The sequence below is a fragment of the Corvus moneduloides genome, chromosome 3 (assembly GCF_009650955.1).
Source record: "Corvus moneduloides isolate bCorMon1 chromosome 3, bCorMon1.pri, whole genome shotgun sequence".
In the NCBI taxonomy this organism is placed as follows: Eukaryota; Metazoa; Chordata; class Aves; order Passeriformes; family Corvidae; genus Corvus; species Corvus moneduloides.
Genome location: NC_045478.1, coordinates 14,666,803 through 14,689,886, shown reverse-complemented (window position 1 = coordinate 14,689,886; position 23,084 = coordinate 14,666,803). Strand labels below are relative to the sequence as shown.

The following is a 23,084-nucleotide window of genomic DNA, read 5'->3' as shown; positions in this document are numbered from 1 at the left end:
CATTTCCCTGTCTGACCTCAGCCTGATTCTTTTCAACTTTCTACCAAAACATCTCAGCAACTCCTGTAAATGAATATAGGGAATGTACTTTTTTTTTTTTTCCTCCGTGTCATTTGCTAATTTCTTTTTTTTCCCTGCAATATTTCTAGAAAAATTTTTTGTTACAATTTCAATGTAACTTCAAATTTGGCACTGTATGTTCAGGAATTGCTTTATACCAGCAGCTAGAATGTATGTACCCAAGCCATAAAATTCAGAATCAAAAAATGCCTCTCTGCCCATGAGTAGCAAGGGATCTGGGAGTTTGGCAGCAAACCGCTTAGTACTCCTGTGAGACTGTACATCTAGCATCTTTTCAAAACACTGTCTTAAAGGAGGTAATAACACCTTTCCTACTGACAACAGCAACTCAACAGACCTGCTGGGAGAACATGTGACAGCAGCCCTCCCACCCAGCCAAGCTCCGAGTGCTTTTGGCAGGGAACTGCCTAGATGAGGAGCCCAGAGTTGCTCTCCAACCACATCCTGAGAAAAGGGCAGCATCTTCAAAGCTTGACTGTATCATTAAATAACACTTATAACTGAAGCATCCTTTTCTTTTACAGTACCTGGTTAGGGATTTGGGGGTTTTCTTCTGACCATGGGGATTTTGCTACTGACTTCATGAGAGATGGGCAGGACTTTTTAGTAAGGCAAGTGCTTAAAGTTCACTATATATTTGAAGGGCATTTTTTTTCTAAGTACAGGAGGTCTGCTTTGAATCAGTCCTCATATCACAAAAATAAAAAAGTCTCACTTACCTGGCTCAATTTCAAGAAAGAAATCTGCTTACCATTACTCATATTATTGTTACTATTTGCATTAAATTATGTATGCCCTGAATAATAGACTCTTAAAATTTTTAAACAACCAGGATGAAGGTGTCTTCCGAAGATGCAGAGATGCAGTCCTGAGCTACAAGTTTGTTTGTTCATCACAACACATCACCTTGGAGAACAAGAACAGCCAAAGAGCTATCCTACATACTAGGAACAGTGTCTCTCAGAGCAACTTTCTATCTGGAGGACCAGATGCCTCCCCTTTGGCAGAGCTTTGCAGCCCAGGAACACACCTGGGCTGATTTTCTTCTGCATGGTTTTCTTCTTCTTGCACCTAAACTAGCTGCTGTGGTCTGCAGGCAAGGTACCCCCAGTGTTCAGTGAGCAACTTCTCAATGGGAGCCCAGATCTACAACAGAAACAGGCACAGGCACAAAACTTTATACACTCAAAGGGAAACGAGAATAAAGGCTGCCTTGGTTCTGGAATCTCATTGTATTTTGGTCAAAACTTGGCTTGTTTCAACACTGTGTGTAATATGGGAGCATTCATGCACAATGCATGTGTCATGATGTACTCATAGCATAGAACAGGTATGTGTTCCATTATATATAAATGAGTAAATGAAATTTTCTTAAAATCATTGATGTAGAGATATTTACTATACTGAAATTGCAGAGAACTTTAATTTCACCGCTTATCTAAACACCAAATAGAACCACTATCTACAAGGAAACAAAGAAAGAAAAGAAAAATAGTACAAAATGCTGTGTTGGTTGTTTGAAACAAATTTTCATGAAAATTATCAGGTTTATGCAAATTCATAGCTAAGCTACCAATCAAACACCAACATAAAAGCCCACAGGAATGCAAAGATAAAAGGCTGGCCACATTGATTGCTGCCACAAGTCACACAATTATGATCCTTTTACCATTTATAGGCAAACTGCAAAGCATGGCCGTAATGGATGGGGCTGTCGATTGGGAAGATGCCATGGTTCAACAGAGAGACACTTTTCATAGCAGATAGACTGAAATGGGAAAATAGTGTATGCAAAGGATAGTCTCTAAGCTGAAATAACTGCTTCTAATGATAGATCCTGCAATAATTTCAGATCCAATTTCAGCAGCCACTGACCATAGTCCTGTGGCTGATGATTTGTTTGATGTGTTATGGGACACAGAAGCCCGTTTGCAGTAAATGTGTAATTCCATCCTGCCTTGCCCACTCAGTGGTGGGTATGGATGCCTGGGAAGAGACTTAAACCAGCACGGGACGAGGGCAGGCTGAAATAATTTGAAAACAACTTCCACTCCTTAAGTGGCTCTCAGGATTAGAAGCCCCTGTGGTAATGCAAAAACCACTTGATTATCTTTAGGGACTTTCCTTCAGTGTTGAAAGATTTCTCAAGATATTTTTGAAGCTCTGATGGAAATGATTTACAGAGGGAAGGTTGGCCAGTGGGGTCACCTTGTTTCATCTACTAACTATATGATACAGTAAGAAAAATGTTTTCTGTTCTCTCAAGCACCTACATAAAATGGTTCCTTTTCAGTGTCATCAAATCTCCATTCCAACAAAGGACCCTAAAGGGCTCTCAGACACAGTAGTTACTGGGATGACTATTCACAGGCTTTGAGAGGGCAGCTCTCTTTCACACTTTCCTGGGGCTGTCAGACATAATTTCCAAACACCGGAGCTACTTGACACTCCAACTATTGCTCTGCACAGAGAGATTAAAAACAGGGCTGTAATAATTTTACTGAAGTTATATCTTGTACTCACCGTCAGTAGGAAGGAGAATAATTGAAATGTTATTAAGAAAGGCTCATTAAAAGTTAGCTGTAGGCTGCCAATTAGGCAGGGAGTTGTCGTTTCTTCTCCATATACTATTAAACCTACTTGAGAAAACTATTTCAAAAATGAGGGGAAAACCTGGGATTTCCTAGTTTTAGGAAAAGGTAGACAACCACATGGACACAACTTTAACATTTCTGCTTGTCTGTCCACTTCTCAGCTTTCACCAAGAGCTTCCAAGTGCTCGGGCTTGCTTTGCACTCACCACCCTGAATAAATCTGAACAACTGCTTTATCTTCCCAACCAAAGTTGCAGACCAGCCATGGGTACATTACACTTGTCATTGCCATGCACTCTCCTGATCTGAGAGAACTGCCTTCCCAGGCCCAGCATCCCCCAACATCCGTAAGTCACTGCTCATCATCTGAGGGCAACAGGGGACACAGAGACTTTGCAAGTGAACACAAAAATCTGAGGAAGGGAACACCCTTGTATTTCATGCTTCAAATGACCAAAAACCTCTCTAGTCTCACAACTAAAGCCCAAATATTTTAGCTCAGCTTCCTCTACAGAATAAACTTCTTTCTGTCCTGCTTGGGCTTTTATTTATATAGTAATGATAAATCTCTTTTGTCTGCATCTACTACTCAGCAGAACTTCTCAGCTGTGTGGTCACAGGCAGCTGCTACAAGAGACTGAAGAAACAGCATGGGATGTGTTTGCAGACACTCCAATTTATAGGTTCATTTTAGCCATCACTCTCTCTTTATCTGTACACTCAGTTTTTTGGATAAAATATATGATTGCATCAATCATGAAGATACTTCAGGACCACAGCACCACTTTTCAAAGGAGAGAAAAGGAAAAGGGGAAAAATCATATGAAAATTTTAACTCTGGGCATCTGCCAGCTGGTCAGCTTTCCCTCATTCCCCTGGTGTGGCCTCACTCCTCCACAGAGCCCCAAAGATCCCACTCCCTGTGGGACTCTGCCAGGGAGGAAGAGGAGGAGGACGAGAATGAGGAGGAAGCCTTCAGCCACCTGCTTAGCTACCAGTTCCACAGGGACTGGGGCTGAAAAGCCATTCTGGCTTCCTTCTTCCCTATTGCTACTACTGCCCTAGCACTGTTTGTTCTCCAGCAGGTCCTTGCCACTCTCCTCCCCGTCCTGTGTCTCCCAAAGTCCACCTAAGATACACCACTGTTATTTCCTAAGGCTGCCAAGCAAACTTACCTTGGTCTATGGCTGGAAAGAAATGTTTCCAAAGAGCTCCTGCTCTTCCTTGAACATGGCGTGCATGCTGCCAGCCATCAAGGAGACCTTCATTGTCATCTCACCCACCTTAAAATTGACAAGGATTAGTCTTCTGGTGCTTGGCAGCCTTTTTTTCTCATTTCTGACAACATCGATAAAGCTTTTAAAGAAACAGCAAAGGAAAACATTTATGTGCTCATTCAATTTCCTTCAGTGTAGCCTTTTGTACAGAGTTTTATGCTAGATTTCTGCACTGGCAAACCAGCTGATTCTGACAGTGGTATGTGTGACATCAGATACCAGCTTAGAGAAGAGAAAATAATTATAACAGTTGATGCTGCTTGTGAGAATTTGTTAAGAAGATCAATAAGAACAGGAGCACTTTGACTTTTCTTATTATGGTTTCTTTGGCAGCCTGGGGAAATAACATAGGTAAAATTATAGTCCCATCACGCTCCATGTGCTGACAGTACATAATTGTGTGCTTCCCACCAGAAAGATTACTTAGTATAATCCCAAACAATCTTTTCTCTCACACTGTTTTAGGTGTTTCATCATTTTCACAGCTTTCAAAGCCCTAAAATCAAAGAAAAAAACAAAGCCCCTTGAATTGGTTTTGCTATTGCCTGGCTTTGAGAGCTTATGACAGCACCAATTTACTTTGTCTGGCAGCAACAATCCTAGATTATTCAAAACGAAGAAGTGGGTGTGTAAATCATGCAGTCTTTCTGGAAAGACTTGGTTTTGCAGTTTGTCTAGAGTCCTTATCCCAACTCCAATACTTCCAGAGCATCTTTACTTCTGACAGCACCTGACTGGCTACTGATTTCAAGGCAGAGGCGGTGGGTCAGCACCTTTCTTTCAGCATGCACTTTCTAATAGATGGGGTATGCAGTTTGTCAACCCCATGTGTCTGCTGTCTGTGTTTTGAGTTCTACTTATCTCAAAATTCAAACTCTGGGTTTGCAGAAGGCACAAAATGGGACCTGGAGAAGCAGCAACATTTTGCTGAGACATGTCTTCCTCAGAGGGGAGGCTGCTGTGCATATACTATAGCCTGTGCTAGTGTTTGAAAGGAGAGGAACTGGATAAATCATGTAAAAGCTTACAAAATTAGCTTCTAACTTGCAGAAGTAGAGGTCAGGACTCAAAGCTTTCATCCTTCCCCTCCACAGCAGCTCCCCAGTCTCCATACACAGCCCCTGACTCGCCTCTGCCCCACTCAATACTTTGCCAATGGGACACGAGTTCCTCTGAGAAGACTGTTTTGGAACCCAAACCAAGTTCAGCTTCTAAATTTTTTATTTTGTATTGTATCTTCTGTGTTGGTTTTTTGTACTTTTTTTTCAGATCTGTCTCTTAGGTAAATGTTTTTGAGATACTGCCTCAGCCATAACATCCAGGATTTGGATTTTAAAAAAGCAGATCCTTTTTTCTTCCTCTAGAGATCTTGTAACCCTGACAGAATCAAGCACATCTATGGCTTTAATACATGTCATGAATATAATCTCCTTTTTACTTTCACTAGAGTGCACTTCAGATGTCTTTGGGATGTTCTGTATTTGTTTACTCTCTTCTTCTTCTGTTTTTTTTTTTCCTAAATCCAGACTTACCAGGATAAGAAGCATTGTCCTATTGACCAAAGATCAATGCCAAATTACTTTTCTTCCCTCACAGCTGACAGCTCCATCCTCCTCTGACTTCAGGAATACCTATCAGTTAGTAATTTTTTAGACTTTTTTGTCTTAACATTATCATGAAAAGCTTAGCAGACACAATACTTTTCATATATCACCTCTTTTAATGCTGGCTCTTTATGTTTGGAGAGACACAGAGATGGCTGAAAGTGATTTTCTGGGCAAAGTTACAGCCATAATTCCAATCACCAGAGGCTTGATGTCATCCACACATTATGACAGACTTGAAACAGCAGATCAACCTTTATAGTAGGGAGCGATGGATTTCTTTTTGAACAACCAAATTAACTTCAGACATTTGGCATCTTATTTCCTATGTTAAAGACCTGCACATTGCAGAGTGACAGAAACACAACAGTTCAGAAGGCAGCTGGGTTTTGGTTGAGAATACTGAAAGCTGAGGGTGCAGTTACAGCATCCCCTGGTCGGGAGCTGCTGCCGGCGGTGCCCACACAGCCGAGCACGCTGTCACAGAGCTCGTGGTTTCTATAGCAGCAAGCACTATATAAAAAGCTTGGCTTTCCCCTCACCCAGCTAATCTTCACATGATATAAGGGAGCTGGGAGAGAAGAGGCACAAACCTGCAGCTGTGTGTGTTGCAGGTGGGCTCTGAGCATGCACCATGCTGGGGGCTCTGTGGGGATCACCTATCCCTGGATTTTAAGACTAATGTTCCACTGATGTCCTGTAGTTATTGGTTTTTATGGAATTTCTATTGGAGGGAAATACCCTGATATTAAAACCACACCTACCCTGCTCTGCCTCCTAATTGTCCTCTCCAGCCACTCTCTGTGCCAAAACCCACGAGGGCCTCACCAGATACATGATCCTCCCAAATGGTGACTCCATCCCACACTGACCCTTCCCCTGACCCTGGTTTCTGCACCACTGGCCAACTATAAAGGCAAGGGAGCTGAAGGACAAACACATAGAGGTGAAATCTCTAAGGAATAAGGAATGCTTACACTTTGGAATAAAATCTTGCCAATTTGCATATTAAGAAAAGAACAAACCCAAAGTACTGCCAGCAACAATGTCTTAGCATCAGTCAGAGGAAGGAAAAAATGTCCTTTCCTGGCATATCCTTTAAAGGTCTCAGATCTCCCTGCAGCCAGGATGTTTAGAGGGGAGCAAAACATCCAGTTCAACCAATAGACATTTTGCTTCAGTAAAATCTACTTCTTAACAAAAAGGTGAGGAAATTAAAAAATGACAGGTTGGGTTTTCAAAACACACATGGAGTTGCTGCCGTTAAACAAGCGGAGTTTTAATCCTGATTTTAATTGGAGAACTCATATTCTGCTGGGTCCTTACATGAACCTCTCTCTCAAAAGAGTCATGTACTTTCTGGTATTGTAAATAAGTGAAAAATACTCTCTCCCTACCAAATGCCTGTGATGTATTATTTACAGATTCACAGAATATTCTGAGTTGGAAGGGACCCACAAGGATCATAGAGTCCAACTCTTAAGTAAGTGGCCCATATGGGGATTGACCCCACAACCTTGGTGGTATTAGCACCATGCTCTGACCAACTGAGATAATCCCAGGGTCAATGGCAGCTTTTAAAAAATAAAATTATTCACCATTTAAATATTGAATGTAGATTTGTCTTCAACTTATCTGCATTAATCCTTTCGTTATTAAACCAATTAATGTCTTAGTTAAAAAAATTCTTCAGGACATAAATTTCCACTGCACAGACGTTTATTTGAACCATAAACAGAGGATGAAGGTTGCTATGGTGTGATCTCTTTCTCAAAGTCTATTTACTTCTCCCAGCTAACAACAATCCTAAAAGTGGAGTCCATAAAACAGAACGTACAAAGTAAAGCAGCCACCACACATCAAGGCGCTGATGAATCTGAACACTCACCACAAACAAAGACATATAGAAAAGCAAGATGAATTTTTTTTGATTAAAAATTGTATTTTAATCTGTATTTGGGGATAAAAGTGTTTTTGAAAAGAAGCAGTTTGAAAAATCTGCTTTGACTGTTTCCTAGTCCTGCTGCAAAATGGTACATTTGTGCAAGCTAAGGTATGCAGCCTGGGAGAATATTCACATTACGGGATCCTGGAGGAGTGGAAACAGACAAAGGGCAAAGAGCAAATGGATAAAGCACAGAGATGCTTTATTCAAAATACCTGTATTAGCCTTTTTCAAGAGTATTTTATTTCATTTTAACCACACAGCCCATGCGGGCTAGCTCCAAAATGGATATTCTCATTCACCAGCAAAACTTTTAGCTTCCCTACAAGTATAAGAAGGTTTGGGATTTTTATTTTATGCTAATGGCATAAGTGGTTTTCATCATCAGACTTGCAAAAAAGGCAGTCCGAACACATCCTCAATCCTCCAATTGTGAGGTTTGAGTATATAACAAAACTTTTATGAAGGAAAAATGGCTGAAATTAGGAATATTAACCTTATCAAACAGAGAAAAAGACTGTAAATTTAAGCCATTTTTTCTACCAAGACCCTCACCCAACCTTTTCCTTTGCTCCTGGCTAAGTGCATTTTTAAACAGGAATTAAGTAACAGAACACATCCTGCAATATAACATAGTCACTTAGTACAAACTTCTTCACTAATGTGGGGAATGCTTATGATTCCCATCCAGAGAGTGGGCCCTGGAACTCTTTTCCTAGTGTAGGTGTAGTTACACCTTTCCTTCACAGTAAATCTCATGTTCAACAGCTGCTATAGGACTCCTTCAAGGGTATCTCTGCCACCATAAAGGTAACGGAGGTGTAGGGAACATGTGTGCAGCAGCAGGAAGCGTGGATCTTTGAAGTGAAACCGGCCATGGTTAAGAAACCACAGAGCTGTTTAATCCACCCTGCTGGCCAGGGGCTGCCTGCCCTTCCCTGGTCCGCAGTGCTGGATACCCATGAGCAGCTGGAGAGCAGGTGCACCTCACCTTCCCCAGCAGCAGCCTGATAGTCTCCACAGGTTGCATGTTCCAAGATCACATCATGGCACAATCCATAATATAGTAAGAGGAAATGAATGATAGTTTGGTTGAATAACACTCCTAACTGGATGTCAAGATGTGAAGTATTGACACACTCATGGTCATCCAGTGCAACCTGACAGCCGGACGTTGTTGCCTGTCCCTCCTGCTTTTGTAGAAAGATGCAGGTCTCTTGCAGTTTCGCTACGGATCTGGTGGCCCATCATGGACTTCTCAGCTGTCTTAGGACTTTCTAAATGGCAGTAGATGCCTCTATGTGTCTCACTACCCCAACTCATTTTGCACAGGTTAGCCAATCTTAAACAATTTAGAATACATTTAAAGGATCCTTAGGATGCTCAGCAGACAAGAACAAAGATTTGAAAAATGTTTGTTTTCATGGTTTAATCTACCAAGGATTTGGAATGCTGCAGTAGATCAAGAATTAAGAAGCCCATCTGAGTATCCCTATTTTGGTTGCTATTTTTTCCACTCTGTATGTTTTAAAAAAAAACATACAGAAGCCTTGAGTAATCTGCCCAGAAACCAAGGACCCAGGTAGCACAATATCTCAGAGCTTTGAGATTCCTGCTGTTAAGCACCAGGAATGCTGGAAGCTGTAGAAGACCTCATCTGAAATGTGGTTCTTCACACAGTCAGGCTTTGCTCTGTTTTCTGTCCTGGGCCTCCAGAACCTGGAAGCATTTTGGAATGCCCTGTTTCTCATTAAAGATTTGTTGATCTCACTGTATTTCAAGATGAAATGCTTCAGGTCAAAAAGGGCAACAATTATCCATAATCTCAGTTTGGCTGAAGTGTTTTATGATGTCTACATGGAAAAGGCTGGGAGCTGTACTTATGTCAGCACTGTGATCAGAGCTGGATTTTTAAAGAGAGATATATATGATACTCATACTGTACATGTGTAGATTATGTGGGTAGTTCATACAGAAAGTAGGATAAGGTCTTGTCCTTTTTGTCATTGAGTGACCAAATGTAAGAAAGCAGGATTTTATCCTAGTTCTGCAACTTTTAGTTGCATGGCTGTCTACTGCTTTGGGAGGTTTCTAAACTTAAGCAGTGACCTAAGCAGAAGGTTTCCTGTATTGAAAACTGGAATACAGACCATTGTAAGAGGCGGACTCCCATTCTCTCCATCACACCATAACAATATCATTAATGAAGCACCTGGTACAGTGAAAATCCAGTCTGAAATTTTTTCCAAGTCTGTTTGGCTACTCTGGCCTAAAGGTCTGGGGATGCAGCTGCTTTCCTTTCAGTTCTGGCTGTTTGAGCATCCACATGTGAATGGCTGCACAACTGAGCTAAAAATAAAAAGTTCCAAACACATCCAGGAAGATTTCACATTGTTCTGGCTGTCCATTTCTTCAGGGAGAAAAAGTTTCCGGCTGTATAGCAAAACAATCAAGCTCTGTACAACCATGGAAGGAATAAGGATGAACTGGACTATAGAAGGTGATCTAAGAAAAGAATGCCAAAATGGACTATGCACTCCAGGTACACTCTGTTATTTTCCTTTCTAGGTCTCATGGAGCATCTGCCCTGCCGGGCATGAGCAGTGTAAATGGTCAAATCAGGCAGGGACAGAGAACAGAGAGGGTCAGGTAAGGTCTGACACATCTGTGTAACACAGACAACGCAACTGGGGATTAAATCCTGCCCAGCCTGGAGCAGACAAGGCTGTGGGGAGACCGAAGAGCAGTGTCCCAGTACCTGCAATCAGGTCATAGGAAAGACACAGTCAGGCTGCTTAGAGCAGGGCTCAGTAGAGGGATGAAATAAAATGGGCACAAGTTGAAACAGGAGAGGTTCTGACTGTATGTAAGCCAAAACATCTTCATCACAGAGGCAGCACTTGGTGAGATGCATTACCCAAAATGGTTGTGCAGTCTCCATCCTTGCAGGCTTTCAAGATCAACAGCATAAAGCTCTGACCAGCTGGTCTGATATCATAGCTCATACTCTGAGGAGCAGGTTGGGCTAGAGACCTACTGGTCTCCCCTCAGACCTGAATCCTTATGATCTCAGGAAATCTGCCACCGTTCAAAGAAAAAGTTATACACAACCCCTCCTACATCTAGTTATGTGAACATCCCGCCTTCAGGGAGAACTTCTTTCCAATCCCCAACAGTCAGAGCTGGACAAACATCAGCCTGAAGTGTGATTCAACACTAGCTTCTACAGTTAAAAAGGAAACCCACACTAACAGCTGCAATGAAGACACTAAAGGCTTTGCTGAAAAAATAGACAAAGCTTGTGACTGACACATTCAGACAAGGCTTCCCAATTTTAGACTCTGACAGTTACCTTGAAAAACACTAAGAGGAAGTAGCTCAATTCTCAGCCAACAAAACTTGCAAAGGTGAAGGACATTTCAAAAGCCAGGTGCAATCTTTCATTTAGTGAGAATGAAAGTGAGACACAATTTAAAATAAATTTTAAGTATCCTGCTTTGAAAACTTTGCATAACTTACAGCAGAGAATTTTTGGTCTCTCACACCAAAACAGAAAATTAATGTCCTTTATGAATATGGTGAGCAGATGGCAAATGAAACATTCAGTGTACCAAAATGCAGATCAACAAATATACTCTTATCTGCCAGAGGAGACAGGTTAAAAACCAGAGAATAATGCAAAAAACCCCGAAACCTGAGCAGCATCTTGAGCATTGAAATGATACACAGCTGGAATGTTGTAATTCACAGGACAAAATACTTCTATAAGTACTACAGTGCTACAGGTAGCAGAGAGAGAAAACCGAGCCTCTGTAGTATTTGCAAAGCAGTTTCCCTACCCTGTAAGCTGGCACTGTGAGCAGCTGCAGACCCCAGGAGCGCAGGAATCAGGGCCACGCCACATTCAGAGGCCAAACCACTGCCGTGGGTGCTTAGGCAGCACAAAGCACAGCCTCTGCAGAAGTACTCAACCACTTTATATCCTGGAATTCTCCTGGACCTGTTAACAAACTGTGCGAGCCAACAGTGAGGATGAACAGAATAAAGCCAAGCTCCACTGTGCAGTTACCAGAGCTCCCTGCTGTGGTGAGGATGTGACTTGAACTCAACTCTGACTAAAAAAACGACTTTGTCCATACAATATTGCACTTCTTTACAGGATCTGGCCTCTAAGACTGAAATTATGTGAAATAGCAACTGAAAACATTCCTCAGCCAGTGAGGAACACTACACATACTTACATTTCTTTCTCCTAAAACCAGATACTTTCAAATCCCTACTCATCACCAGCCCTACAAAGCTCCTTCCCTGAAATCCCATCACCTTGCTCAGGTGGCAGGTTTAAGTAGAAGATTCTAATGTAACAGGCCTGCATATTCTGTGAAATAGCTGGTGTTTAATATTTTTTTCAAGTTAATAATACTTTTTCAAATACATAATTTTTGCTTCAAGTAAGGAAAACTGCACATCAGTAATTAACATATTTTGCAACCTTTATAAGGGGATAAAAAAAAATCACAACAGATTTCTTACAGTCTGTACTACAGCTTTGGTTTTACTTTGAAGTGTCAGACTCTGTGTCACTGGAAGCAGACATTCCCCCCATGGTATTTGTATGCTGCCGACGCAACAGACACTCCACTTGCCAGGCTCTATCAGCAGAATTCCACTAAGACAAGAAATAAGTATATTCTTTAAAAAACCCACAGCAAAACTTAATGCATGATGCTTTTAATCAATCAGCTACATAAATTGCTTAAAAGGACTCCGAAGTAGTAGCTGTCTGGATTTGTTTTCATTTTGCCTGCATACAGCGACCCAAGGCACTCTGCTCCTTCCCAGACCAAGGCATGGCTCACTGGCAGGACCTGCCACCTCCAGGCTTTCCAGAGCCTCGGTGCTTAATGGCCTGGGCTGATGAAAAAGCACTGTGTTAGTGTCCTGCCAAATGTAACTTCTCTGCTGGGTGCTCAGCGTCCTCTGACTGACCACCTAACACCCTGCTCTGCCAGCCATCGCCATGGCCCACCTCCCAGCCTGCAACCCTGACCGACTTGACTGATCTTTATTCCACGAGGAAGATGATGATGACAAGTCAAATGCCACTATTTGAGGCAGGCAGGAAACACTGTTTGTACTAAAAGATTTCCATGGGGATCTCTTCACTCCTCATGAAGTGACAGAGATCTTCCGAACTGTGACCTGCTCTGAGAAGCTGGTCTCCAGAGGGCTGCCCTCTCCTCCAGCTTTTGCTCCTGCCTCTTATTTGCGTACGACATATGCACTGCACCCGGGTTTCTAAATGTGTGTGCTACTTAAATCGCTGCAGTATCTCACAAACTTTCCTATATGAAAATTGCTTTGTTGTCCATCAAACCACTATCAGAACCCTCAGAAATGTGTTCCTCACAGATAATGTGATATGGCTGCTCTTCTTCTTTTACAGGTGGGCTTTTTGAGAGACGTGCAGGCATCCCATGCATGTTCTCCGAAATTCAGCAATAGATCTAGGAGTGGGTGAATCCAAAAATCCTTCTAGGTCCCTCTCCCATGGTCTGAGCTGTACAAAACATGGCACGAACATTTGGCAACACAGCCCTTAAAGTTTAGAATATACAACTTTTGTAGGAAAGTATTGCAACACACTATTGACTGATAAAAAAAAATGCAAACTGACATTGGATTTATACTATAGAAGAATTGGGTGTAAATGAGAAAATTGGGAAACACAAGTGAGCTAAAAAATATTTCCAAACTTACTCCTGCAAGTAAAACCACATGGAAAAATCAGATCAGAGTCTCACTGACCATGCCAGCTCCCATCCTGGAGCAACAGGCACTTCCAGACAAAGCAGCAACACATTCATCTCCTGTTATTATTTCCCTTCTGTGACTGATGTACTCTTGCAAGCCATTTCCATTAAGTTTTTCAGTGTTTCAGAGTACCTGTCTAAGTCTCTGTTGTCCAGTGAAGGGAACCTCTTAAGCTTTAAGAAACTTGTTACTATAAATTTTAGGGAAAACCAGCTCAGAAATTGCCCTTGGACAAAGACATCAAATACTGGCATACAAAACCTGTTTTTCTTAACTACTACTTAATATAAATGATCAGTTTTGAGAAATATGTATTTTAAAAATAAGTCAAAGCAAATAAAGGCAAACATAAGTCAAAGTCTTGCATAACTGATACTGCAATACCCTCTTGTGGTCAAATGAAAAGGTTTTGTCTCAATACCTGAACTTTTTCCTCTATAAAAAGCCTCCCTAGGCATCTTTTCCTTTAACTCAAGGGAAATAACTGCCATATTTTTCCCAGATTAATTTGTAGTGCATATCATCACTTGTCTGGCAAAAGCAAAAGACTAACCTCAGTGAAGTTCTTCCTCAAAATGACAGGCACGGACACTGCTTGTCAAATTAATTAATCACAAAACAAACTCCTAAGCAAAGGCCATCTTCAACAGTGACACACTCATAATTATTTTTTAAGTTTCATGTCCCCAACCAGAAAAAATCAAGATGCTATAATCAATTGACATAGATACATGTGGCATGAAGCCACAATAAACATCAACCTATGGGATGAAAAGATGTACACAGTAAATCAGTTGTACCAATTCAAATGAGCAAATAAAATGCTAAACTGGCAAATGGGAAAAATGAGGGGAAACAGTTCAGTATCTGCACCAGGTCAGCTGAGACCACTCCATGGCACAGACTTAAAACATCTGCTTGTAATCTTTCTGTCCAGTTGATTCGGTGGCTGCAAGTCATTTGGAGGCTGTCCTCAGTACAACAACTACTTTTAGCTTATTACTGTTTAATTTGCAGAAATTGACTTGAAGGAAGGATCAGAATTAAAATTCTGATCTGATACAGGAACCTTGTACACAAAAATTAAGAGTAACAGACTTTCCACCAGGATCCTTTCCCAACCTGATCAGGAGCTAAAATCCCATGCACTGTGATTAATGCATTGGGTCATCCAAACGTGCCTCAGATTCCTTTTAAAGCAACCAGATGCCACTAAAACACTATTCTCCAAGCATCTGCACACACTTCAACTTGGAGAGGACCCTGGAACAAATGCAACAAGATAAGCAGATTCCAAAAGAGGAACAGGGACAACTATTAGTCCAGGCTGGAAAACACCTAATTTCTTCACTTCATGATAATGCTACGTGGGTACATGACTCTTTTGCTTTTTGGCTGAAAGAGATAAAAAACACTATTCAGGTTTCAATTATCTCAGCAAAAATAGCAAAGAAACAAAAAGTCTACTAAAATTTAATTCAAAACCAAAGCAAACATTGGGGTTTGAGGTGGAATTTATCTTAAGTTATGTTATCACAATCTTCAAATTCAGAATAATTTTTCCAAAATTATTGTAGAATTATAGAAGTATTTCTTGCTCAAACTTGTCTAAACTGTTTGGATTTTTCTACAGTTGTAACTATTTTTAAAGAAATTATTTGCCAAATTCAGTATGTGTTTCCCAATACTGCAAGCAAATAATTTTGCCAAAAGCCCCCTGAAAAAGTAGATTCAAAGTTCATTAGCATTTACCAAAAACAGGAAACAAGAGGCTAGAATTCATCTGGAACTAATCCACACTACTCAAAAACAAGTCAGTGAAGAATTTCAGAGGAAATTTATACTTGAAATACTCTGTTTTCCTGCAAGGTCACTAATACTTGAGGAAGTGAGTTCATACCACAGAAGCCCAACAGGCTGACTGTAAAGACAAACACTGACATTTTGGACACTGTTTTGAAAAGTCTCACTTTGTATACTAATGACCCCTTAAAGTTACTTTAAAACTTCTCATAGTTGCCTAATACCTTCTACAGAACTAAGTGCTTAGAAAAGACTTCTGATGATCTGACTGCTCATTTTTAAATTTGAAAATAAGAAGCTTTCAGAACAGATTCCTTGAAACAATTTTTACCAAACATTTCTGCCCCGAACAGAGTTCAAGGTCCCAGCAGCTGTCACACTGGATCTCTGCTCCTTTTCTGGAATATATTCACAGGTCAGACATTTCCAATAGAGACAGTAAACATGCCAGGGAAACCAGCAGCTTTCAGGAGCTTTTCCTTCTGCTACATAACCACAACAAAAGTCCTCCTGACTACTCAGCAGCAATCTCCGCAGCACCCTTTGCTATTAAACCAGACTTTATTGTTCTGAGGATTTTGAATAGAGGCTGATCTCAGCTGCAGTCGCTGTAATCACCTTGTAATCTAAGAGTTTGATGGTTACATCTGGAGATCCCATTGTTTCCAATTACAGTCACTTCTCATGAAATTCCTGTTACCTTGAAAACCCCCTCAGTGCTCGAGAAAAGATGCAACATAAAGCAGTAGAAAAGGAGCATTAAGAGGGAAGTAAACCAGTGCTGAGCACTGCCTGTCAGTGCAGCTGTGCATGTTCTTTTCTGAAAGCACTCCTAACAGCAGCTGAAAGAAAATGTTAGGAGAGGAGGAGCTTTGAAAGTGCAAACAAGAATTGGCTTCACTTTCTGAGAAGTCACAATATACCTAAAAAGGCTGGATATATGGTGAGTCTCAAAACGGACAAGTTGGAAAGGGGTTTTGGATTCAGGAGAAATACCTTGGTTAGGTCTCAGCAAAGAGCAACCACACCTCCAGGGCAACCAGCCCCAGCTCCTTCTGTGTCCCAACAGCACCCAACCAAGCAGAGCTGACAACCACTGCACAACTGGCTACTTGAGCCTGGGCAGACGAGCAGGCAGACCAGGTCCAACAGGATAAGATCTGGAGAGTCTGTGGAGGCTGAACAGAGAGGAAGGAAAACCTGGTAAGTCACTTGTCCCAGTTCATGCCTCTTCTGCTTGTCTTGACAATGGTCCTGATACTCCCTGACAGCATTAGGGCTTGATCCAAAGCCAACACTATCAAACAAAATTTGCTGCTGCAGGGGCTTTGGATCAAATCCTAATACCTTCCTTTCTAGGGTTACATTATGTCTGTTCTCCTTCACTGGACAAAATCTGTGCTAATATCTCCCAGCATGCTGGGCTTAAGCTGAAAAGAGATGCAAAGAACTGCACACTAAGTATCTTTTAGCTTTTAGAGATTTCCACAATGAAGACATAAAAGTGCCAAGCTTTATAATTTATTGCAGACACACTGATATTATCACCTCTTCTCATACTCTTGGAAATGGCTGAAATGGAAGCTGAACAGAGTGTTCTGCCAAAATATGAGTTTGTATTCCCAGTCTGTAAATCTCCTGAACTTGCACCATTGTTATGGTGTTTCAGCAGACTGAGCTGCACACATACGACCTAAGCTTTGGCTGTGCATACACCATGACTCAAAAGAACCCGAAATTAAGATCCTGTCTCTGCCACATATCTTGAGTAAGTGTTTATGTTCATACTTAAGTATACAACATCAGTATGCCTATTAGAAGGATATCCTTGGTAAAATAAAAATCAGCTCTATTTCCAATGCACTGCCCAAGCTAAAGGAAAAGGAAGAAAAAGAGCATCACTCTCAGGATTTTTTAAAATGGGAAAAGAAACCATCTGAAAAGCTTCGCCTTCTTCAGCCTTCTGGAGGAGATACAGATCACAGTCCTGATTTCCCCAGAGATGCATTTGCACTCTTGTCTGGCTCCATTTACTGGATGGACAAGCTGATGCCAGGACTCTGACGCACACAAAGCCAGGGCAATGTCACTCTCTCCAGTGCTGGGAGACTCAGGCTCTTGCTCAACAGGCTCAGCCTGTTCCATACTCATTCCCTAGCTAAGGCAGCAGGAAGGACTCTGCACCTGTCCTTGGGGTTCAGTCATGGATATTGGTGCAAACTCACTTTCATGAGTAATGTAACACATCATACAGCTGATGCATGTTCTGCTTTCCAGTTTTAGCTAGGAAAACAGAAACTCTTGCAAAAGGGTATGATAGACTTGTGAAGAACAAGATGCCTAAAACCAGATTCATCAAACTATATACCCTACAGCCTGCAGGGGGCTGCTCTTCAGTTCCACATTCCCGTCCCAAAAACAATGATGGAGAATGGTATGCATTAAATGGTCTGACTTGAAGTAGGTGCAGGGCAATGCCTGAGACAGTGACATTTCTCACTAATTAGCACCATCCAGTAACACCCAAGTCTGATAATGTTCAAATAATGGCTGCATATCAAGATAAAAAATTCTAGGACCTCAATGCTGTGCTGGTATAGCAAGACATATAGTGATAAACAGAATAGTCACAAATTCGATTTTATTTGCACTTGGGGCATATCTGGACTGGACAGGGGAGTGCAGCACAGAAATCCAGCATTCCTGGCTGCACATGGTACATGTCTGTGCTGTACAGACAAGCTCAGCTCGGAAGGATGTACAGCTTCAGCACTAGTTCCATGAGCTTAGATGCAGCACAGGTAAGCAGCTCAGTCAGCCCAGGTGTCCCTTGAGCCCTGCTGCAGATACTGCTGTACGGAACTGTTTCCTCTCTTGGCTCACAGTACTCTTACAATAGTGGGTGATGTTTTCTCCATTTCAGGCCAAGAAAAGCAAAGGACTTGCCCTACAGTCCCACACCAGGTATAGAAGAGAATTGAAGAGAAAAACTCAGGTCTTCTGACTCCATGCGCTCCTAGTACAGCTGCCTACCTGCACAGAATATTTCTGCCAGCAAAGCACTGGTCATTTAAAAAATAAGCTGCTGTGTCTTGCTCAAGGTATTGGACAAATGTTTTCTAGACTGACTTAAGACATGAGTAATTTATTTGCATTTGCACAAGGAATACATTGTGGACATGGTATCCTTAACTTCCCTTCGCAAAAATAACACCCGCTCCTCATATAGTACCCTGGGCTCCATCACAGAAAAGACAGGTTTTAGTACAAGGAATCTGCAGGCATAAGAGCTGGGTTGTAAGTGTCAAATTGAGCAGTTGAACAGGCATTCAATTATGATCAACATTAACTAATTTATTTAAAGACACAACATTTGACACTGCATTTTTTTACTTCTATTCCAAGGTAACCAAACTGGAGTTTCCTAAAGGACCATGACCAAATAGTGAGTTTTGAACATTCAACTGTACCCATGCTCTTTTTAGTTTTTGTCAATTTGAGCTAGGCTAATATTTCAAATTGAAGCATATTTAGGCATTATTGGCAAATGCTTTATAACTAAAATCTTTAGGAAAACTGAAAGAGCTGAAGTGTCTTCATCTGCTACCTATGTGTGTTCAATCTGTTTCAATGTTAACAACTCGACAGAAACACAAGTGTTGGAAGAACCTACTTCCTACGAGAAAATTTGTAAGATAATGTCATCCTGCTGAAACCTAAGGCACTTACTAAAAATGAAAGAAAAAACCTCCCACATCACAACCATTCTAGAGCAGGGTAACTTCCGTCCCAGATAACATTTTATGCAACACATTTTAAAATTATTCATTTCCCTCTGTTATCCTAAGACAACAGGAAAAAAGTCCCAATTGTTTTGCTTTATTTCTACAACACTTTCATGTATGCTCAATATGATATTTTTAAGTACATTTAAATTCTAATTTTGAAAGCAGAAGTGCTGAGGTTATAAGTTAAAGTGCTGATATTATAAATAATTTCAGTAACTTGTATTTTTGTAGGAAGCAATGGATGTAATTTTGAAAACTTATTAATGGTCTTCGTTTTATTCAGGGTAAGAGAAAGGAGCAGAAGCTACTGCCAAGCTGTATGTCTGTGCTCTCAAGCAAAGTTCCCAACTCGACCAACCAAATTACTGGCAATCAAATGAATACTGAGCTTGGCAGGGCTCTGGTAAATATTAATTACTTCTTCAGCAGTGGAGCACAGAAGAGGAAACTTGAGAGTGAGCTCCAGCTTTCTTAGTGCTTCAGTAACAATATAACAGCAACAAAGCAAGTTCTTTCAAGGGTAAAAATGGATGTTGTCCAACAATGCCATAATAGATGATCCTCTTCGTATTTCAGGTGACTAGGCCATATACAGACAGCACTACAGATCATATCAATCTTCCCAGGCAAATCTACAGTAAGGATGCCACTAACATCTGAAAGAACAAGATTACAGACAAAAGACCATTTTTGCCTGAATTTTATCTCCTGAAAACAATTAATATAAATCTGCTCAGATGAGTCATAACATAAACAACGCACTTTCAGCTCTGAAAGCCAGCACAACAAAAATCCAGCAGCTTGTTGCATTTCATGTAGTTAGACAAGGATTCATCAGGTTCTCTCATCTGCATGTTTAAACTTGCTCTAAAGAATAATACTTAAGGCATGTGAGCCATTCTCTGTGCTTTTCACCACTCCCTGCTGAGGGAGGGAGACCAAATATTTTTCACACTAGTTTTCATTTTTGTTTCTGTAGATTTGCTGCTCTCAAATTCCCTTCTCTTATGCTTTTTTTCTTCTGGTTTAGCTGATGGAAACTCATTGACAAGGAAGCAGGCTTTCACATTTTGTTCTGAAGGCGTGCTGGCTCAGCAACCTGTCTTACACCCTCAGAATTGTCAACCTTGAATTTAAAGGGTTCATAGTCCTAAAATCGTGGTTGCCAGGGAAACCATCCTCAAGCTAAATCAACATAATACCAAAAGCCTGTTCAGCTAGTGCATCTTCATTACAGAGGTTGAAATTTTATGGCCTGTTGTTCTGTAGGGAAAAATCAGCAAGCAGCAGAGCATGGAGAGTGTGTACACAGTACCTGTCCTTTGAACTGTATGTACCTTCCACAGGATCATGCTCAGTCCTAAGTGGAGCTCAACACAGAAGCCATTAGTCCTGCCTTGGCACAACAGGCTGCAGTCTCTCACCAGACTGAGATGGAGATGGGTGCACTCACACTTTGCAATTAAAGCTATTTGTTTATATGATTAGACTTCAGTGGCGGAAGGCAGCTCAGAAGCACACCAGGTGACCACTGTGACCAGTGTGATCATTGATCCAAGTGGTCTCCGGCAAAAAAAAGGCACTGTAGAAAGAAGAGCTAAGTACCACACCCTGAAGTCACGACTCCAAGTGGTTCTCCTGGCTTCCTCACCACAGCAAGAACTGGAGGATCAGGGCTTTCAAGATGACCACTAAGTGACCTAAAGGAGGAAGACCACATCATGCAACCAGCCGAGGTGAGGAGGGCTGATTCCTCTGTGCAGACATGAATTATGATGGAGAACTGAGTTCAGACACACCAAAACGGAACATTCTTTTTAAAACACACTTCTTCTTGTTCAGCTAAAATGCTTTCTGCTCTGTCCTGTGAGAACTCATTTATCCAGGAACTCATTTTCTTCACACACCTGAAAGCAGGAGAGGAGAGAGCAGATCAAGACTTTCCTTGTCCCTGTGCTGTCCAGAGCTTTTTCCAAAAACTTCACAGGCTACTCAGAGGTTACACATTTATTGGTGATTGCATAACACCAAGAGACAGTGCACTTGCATGCCTTACTCTGGGGTCACAAATTTTACACTGGGTGGTGTATGCCCAGTATCTGTCAGGCTCAAGCTCCTATTCATGTAAGAACATTTCATTTGTAAAGCACAATTTTGTTTTTCAGCACAAAAGCATACAGAGCTCCATGTTTCCTAACCTCCAGATGGCACTCACTCCACATCAAGTAATCCACCAGAAAGGACACTAAGGCAGTGCTATATAAGTCCTTTTTAATTACATTAAATAATTCCAGATTCCTGACTCTGTTTACTGTGTGTGAACCCAGAGAATCCTTCTCCCAGAGAGTTCCCACAAACTGGAGGGTAAGAGCAGTCTTACAGTCTGGTCTAAGCAGTGCATGATTTAATCCTCCCACTTCACTTAGAACTGGCATTGTTTCAACTGAAGCACTTCTAGTTTTGGACAAGACCTTCCACATCTTACCCTAAAGATGTGGGCTACTAATCAGAGTCTAGAAAAGCAGCGATGGCAACTGGAGTATGGGAAGACATGTCATATAAGGAAAGGTTAAAAAGACTGTTAAAAGTTTAACATGAAGGAAAAAAAGCAGTCTTGTAAGAGGATAGCAGTCTTTAGATACATGTATAGCTCTGGAATGAGAAAAGGAATAATTTGCACTTTGAGGGAGTGTCAGGCAACAGCAAAAATAACAAGCTTAAGTTACAGCAAGGAAGAATCATGTTAATTTTTGGGAAAGCTAGTAGTGAGGATAATACAGCACTGGAATCGATTCCCTGAGGAATCTCCATCTTTGGATGTTAAACATACTTCCATCAAGAGGGATGTATTTAATAGGCTTTGTCTTTTACTGTATAAATTGAATGACTGTCCGAAGAGTTTTTCACCCACTCTCTGACTACACCAGAGCTGTTGGGTTCAGAACAAATTTTGCAAACATGATTTTTCAAACATATTGACAAAGAATTTTTTTTAAATTCTTATTTTAATTATAACAGGTTTAAAAAGATTTCAGCTCTAAAATACAGATTAATCACTTTTTAAAAATGGAAATATATTTCTAATTCTTCTAACTAATCATATACATTTAAGTATAAGGATACTTTTCACGAAGTCCAGATGTGTCTTTTAATCACACGTCTGAGAGGCTTGTTTAGTGCCCTCTTGACAGCCATGTAAGGACACTTCTCAAAGAGCATATTATGTCATGTGAATGGCAAAAACCAATTTTCTTCCAAAAATTTGAGGAAGTCTTTAGTAAAAATGTGTAGTTCTGTGTCCTTAATCAGATAAAGCAGCCACTGAGGTGCCAGTTCCTGAAGTGGGGACGTGCAGTGGTGACGTTTTTACAGCACAGGAAAAGCCCTGCACTCCCCTCTGCTGTACTCCCTTGCACGGGTCACTTCAGGCCAACAGATGACAACTGGAAAGTCTGTAGGAATATCTGAAAAGGAGCCAAAGTATGCAGCAATTTTTGCCTCAATTGTCAGAGTTCAACCTTAGAAAATGTAGCTCTGTGCTGTGTTGCAAGATCACAGCAACCCACAACTGTGCTGCCTCTTTTGATGTGCAGTTAAGCTATCTTGACTTTCTGAGTCTGAGTTCAAGATAATTGAAATTACGCTAAAATATGAGTGGGTAACAACTGGATAGGACCAGCTCTGTTCACCACAGAACTCCAATTCATTCTTATCTCCTGCTGAAATCAATGCTAGCTCTTAGGCACTTTGACATCCTGATGATTAAGGGGGAATGTCTTGAGAACCAAAGTTTCCTGTGCGGAACAGATGAGATAATCTGTGTGATATGGGAACATTGTCTAGAACTGGACATCTGATTTTGTTAAATTATTACACTTTCCCTGGAAATGCAAATTATTTTATCCTGCTGCATTAGCTCTCCAGCATTAAATTTCCAAAGTTAGTTTGGGTCTCTCTGCCATGTACAGCAACCTCCAGAAAAGACCTTCCGGGAATATCCAGGGCCCTAATCAAAACTGCCTCAGCACCTGCAAGTAGAAGGCAGCAAAGAGACAATCTCTACACTCCAATTTCATCCCAAGTTTAGCAGTCATTTTTCTTTTACAATAATTAACTTTGCCAACTAATCCTTATTTATATAAGCAGAGTGTCTTAGAAAGATTGCATGAGATTATAAC

The 23,084-nt window shown here is 41.1% G+C and overlaps 1 protein-coding gene and 1 long non-coding RNA gene across 3 annotated transcripts in view; one reads left to right on the top strand and one right to left on the bottom strand.

The window, feature by feature from the left end:
• The window catches only part of LOC116442033, a 39,461-nt gene extending 22,911 nt beyond the window's left edge, over positions 1–16,550 (bottom strand). For both annotated transcript variants that reach the window (XR_004239355.1, XR_004239356.1), the window contains exon 1: positions 16,115–16,550. This is a non-coding gene — a long non-coding RNA (uncharacterized LOC116442033). The remainder of the gene's footprint in view (positions 1–16,114) is intronic.
• On the top strand, positions 16,036–20,233 carry C3H2orf50 (chromosome 3 C2orf50 homolog). The gene is given in 5 exon segments (XM_032104567.1): positions 16,036–16,179; positions 16,182–16,281; positions 16,283–16,321; positions 18,524–18,563; positions 19,190–20,233. Coding segments are annotated over 5 exon segments (492 nt in total). The 5' UTR covers positions 16,036–16,058; the 3' UTR covers positions 19,382–20,233.
• Positions 20,234–23,084: the final 2,851 nt, after the last annotated feature.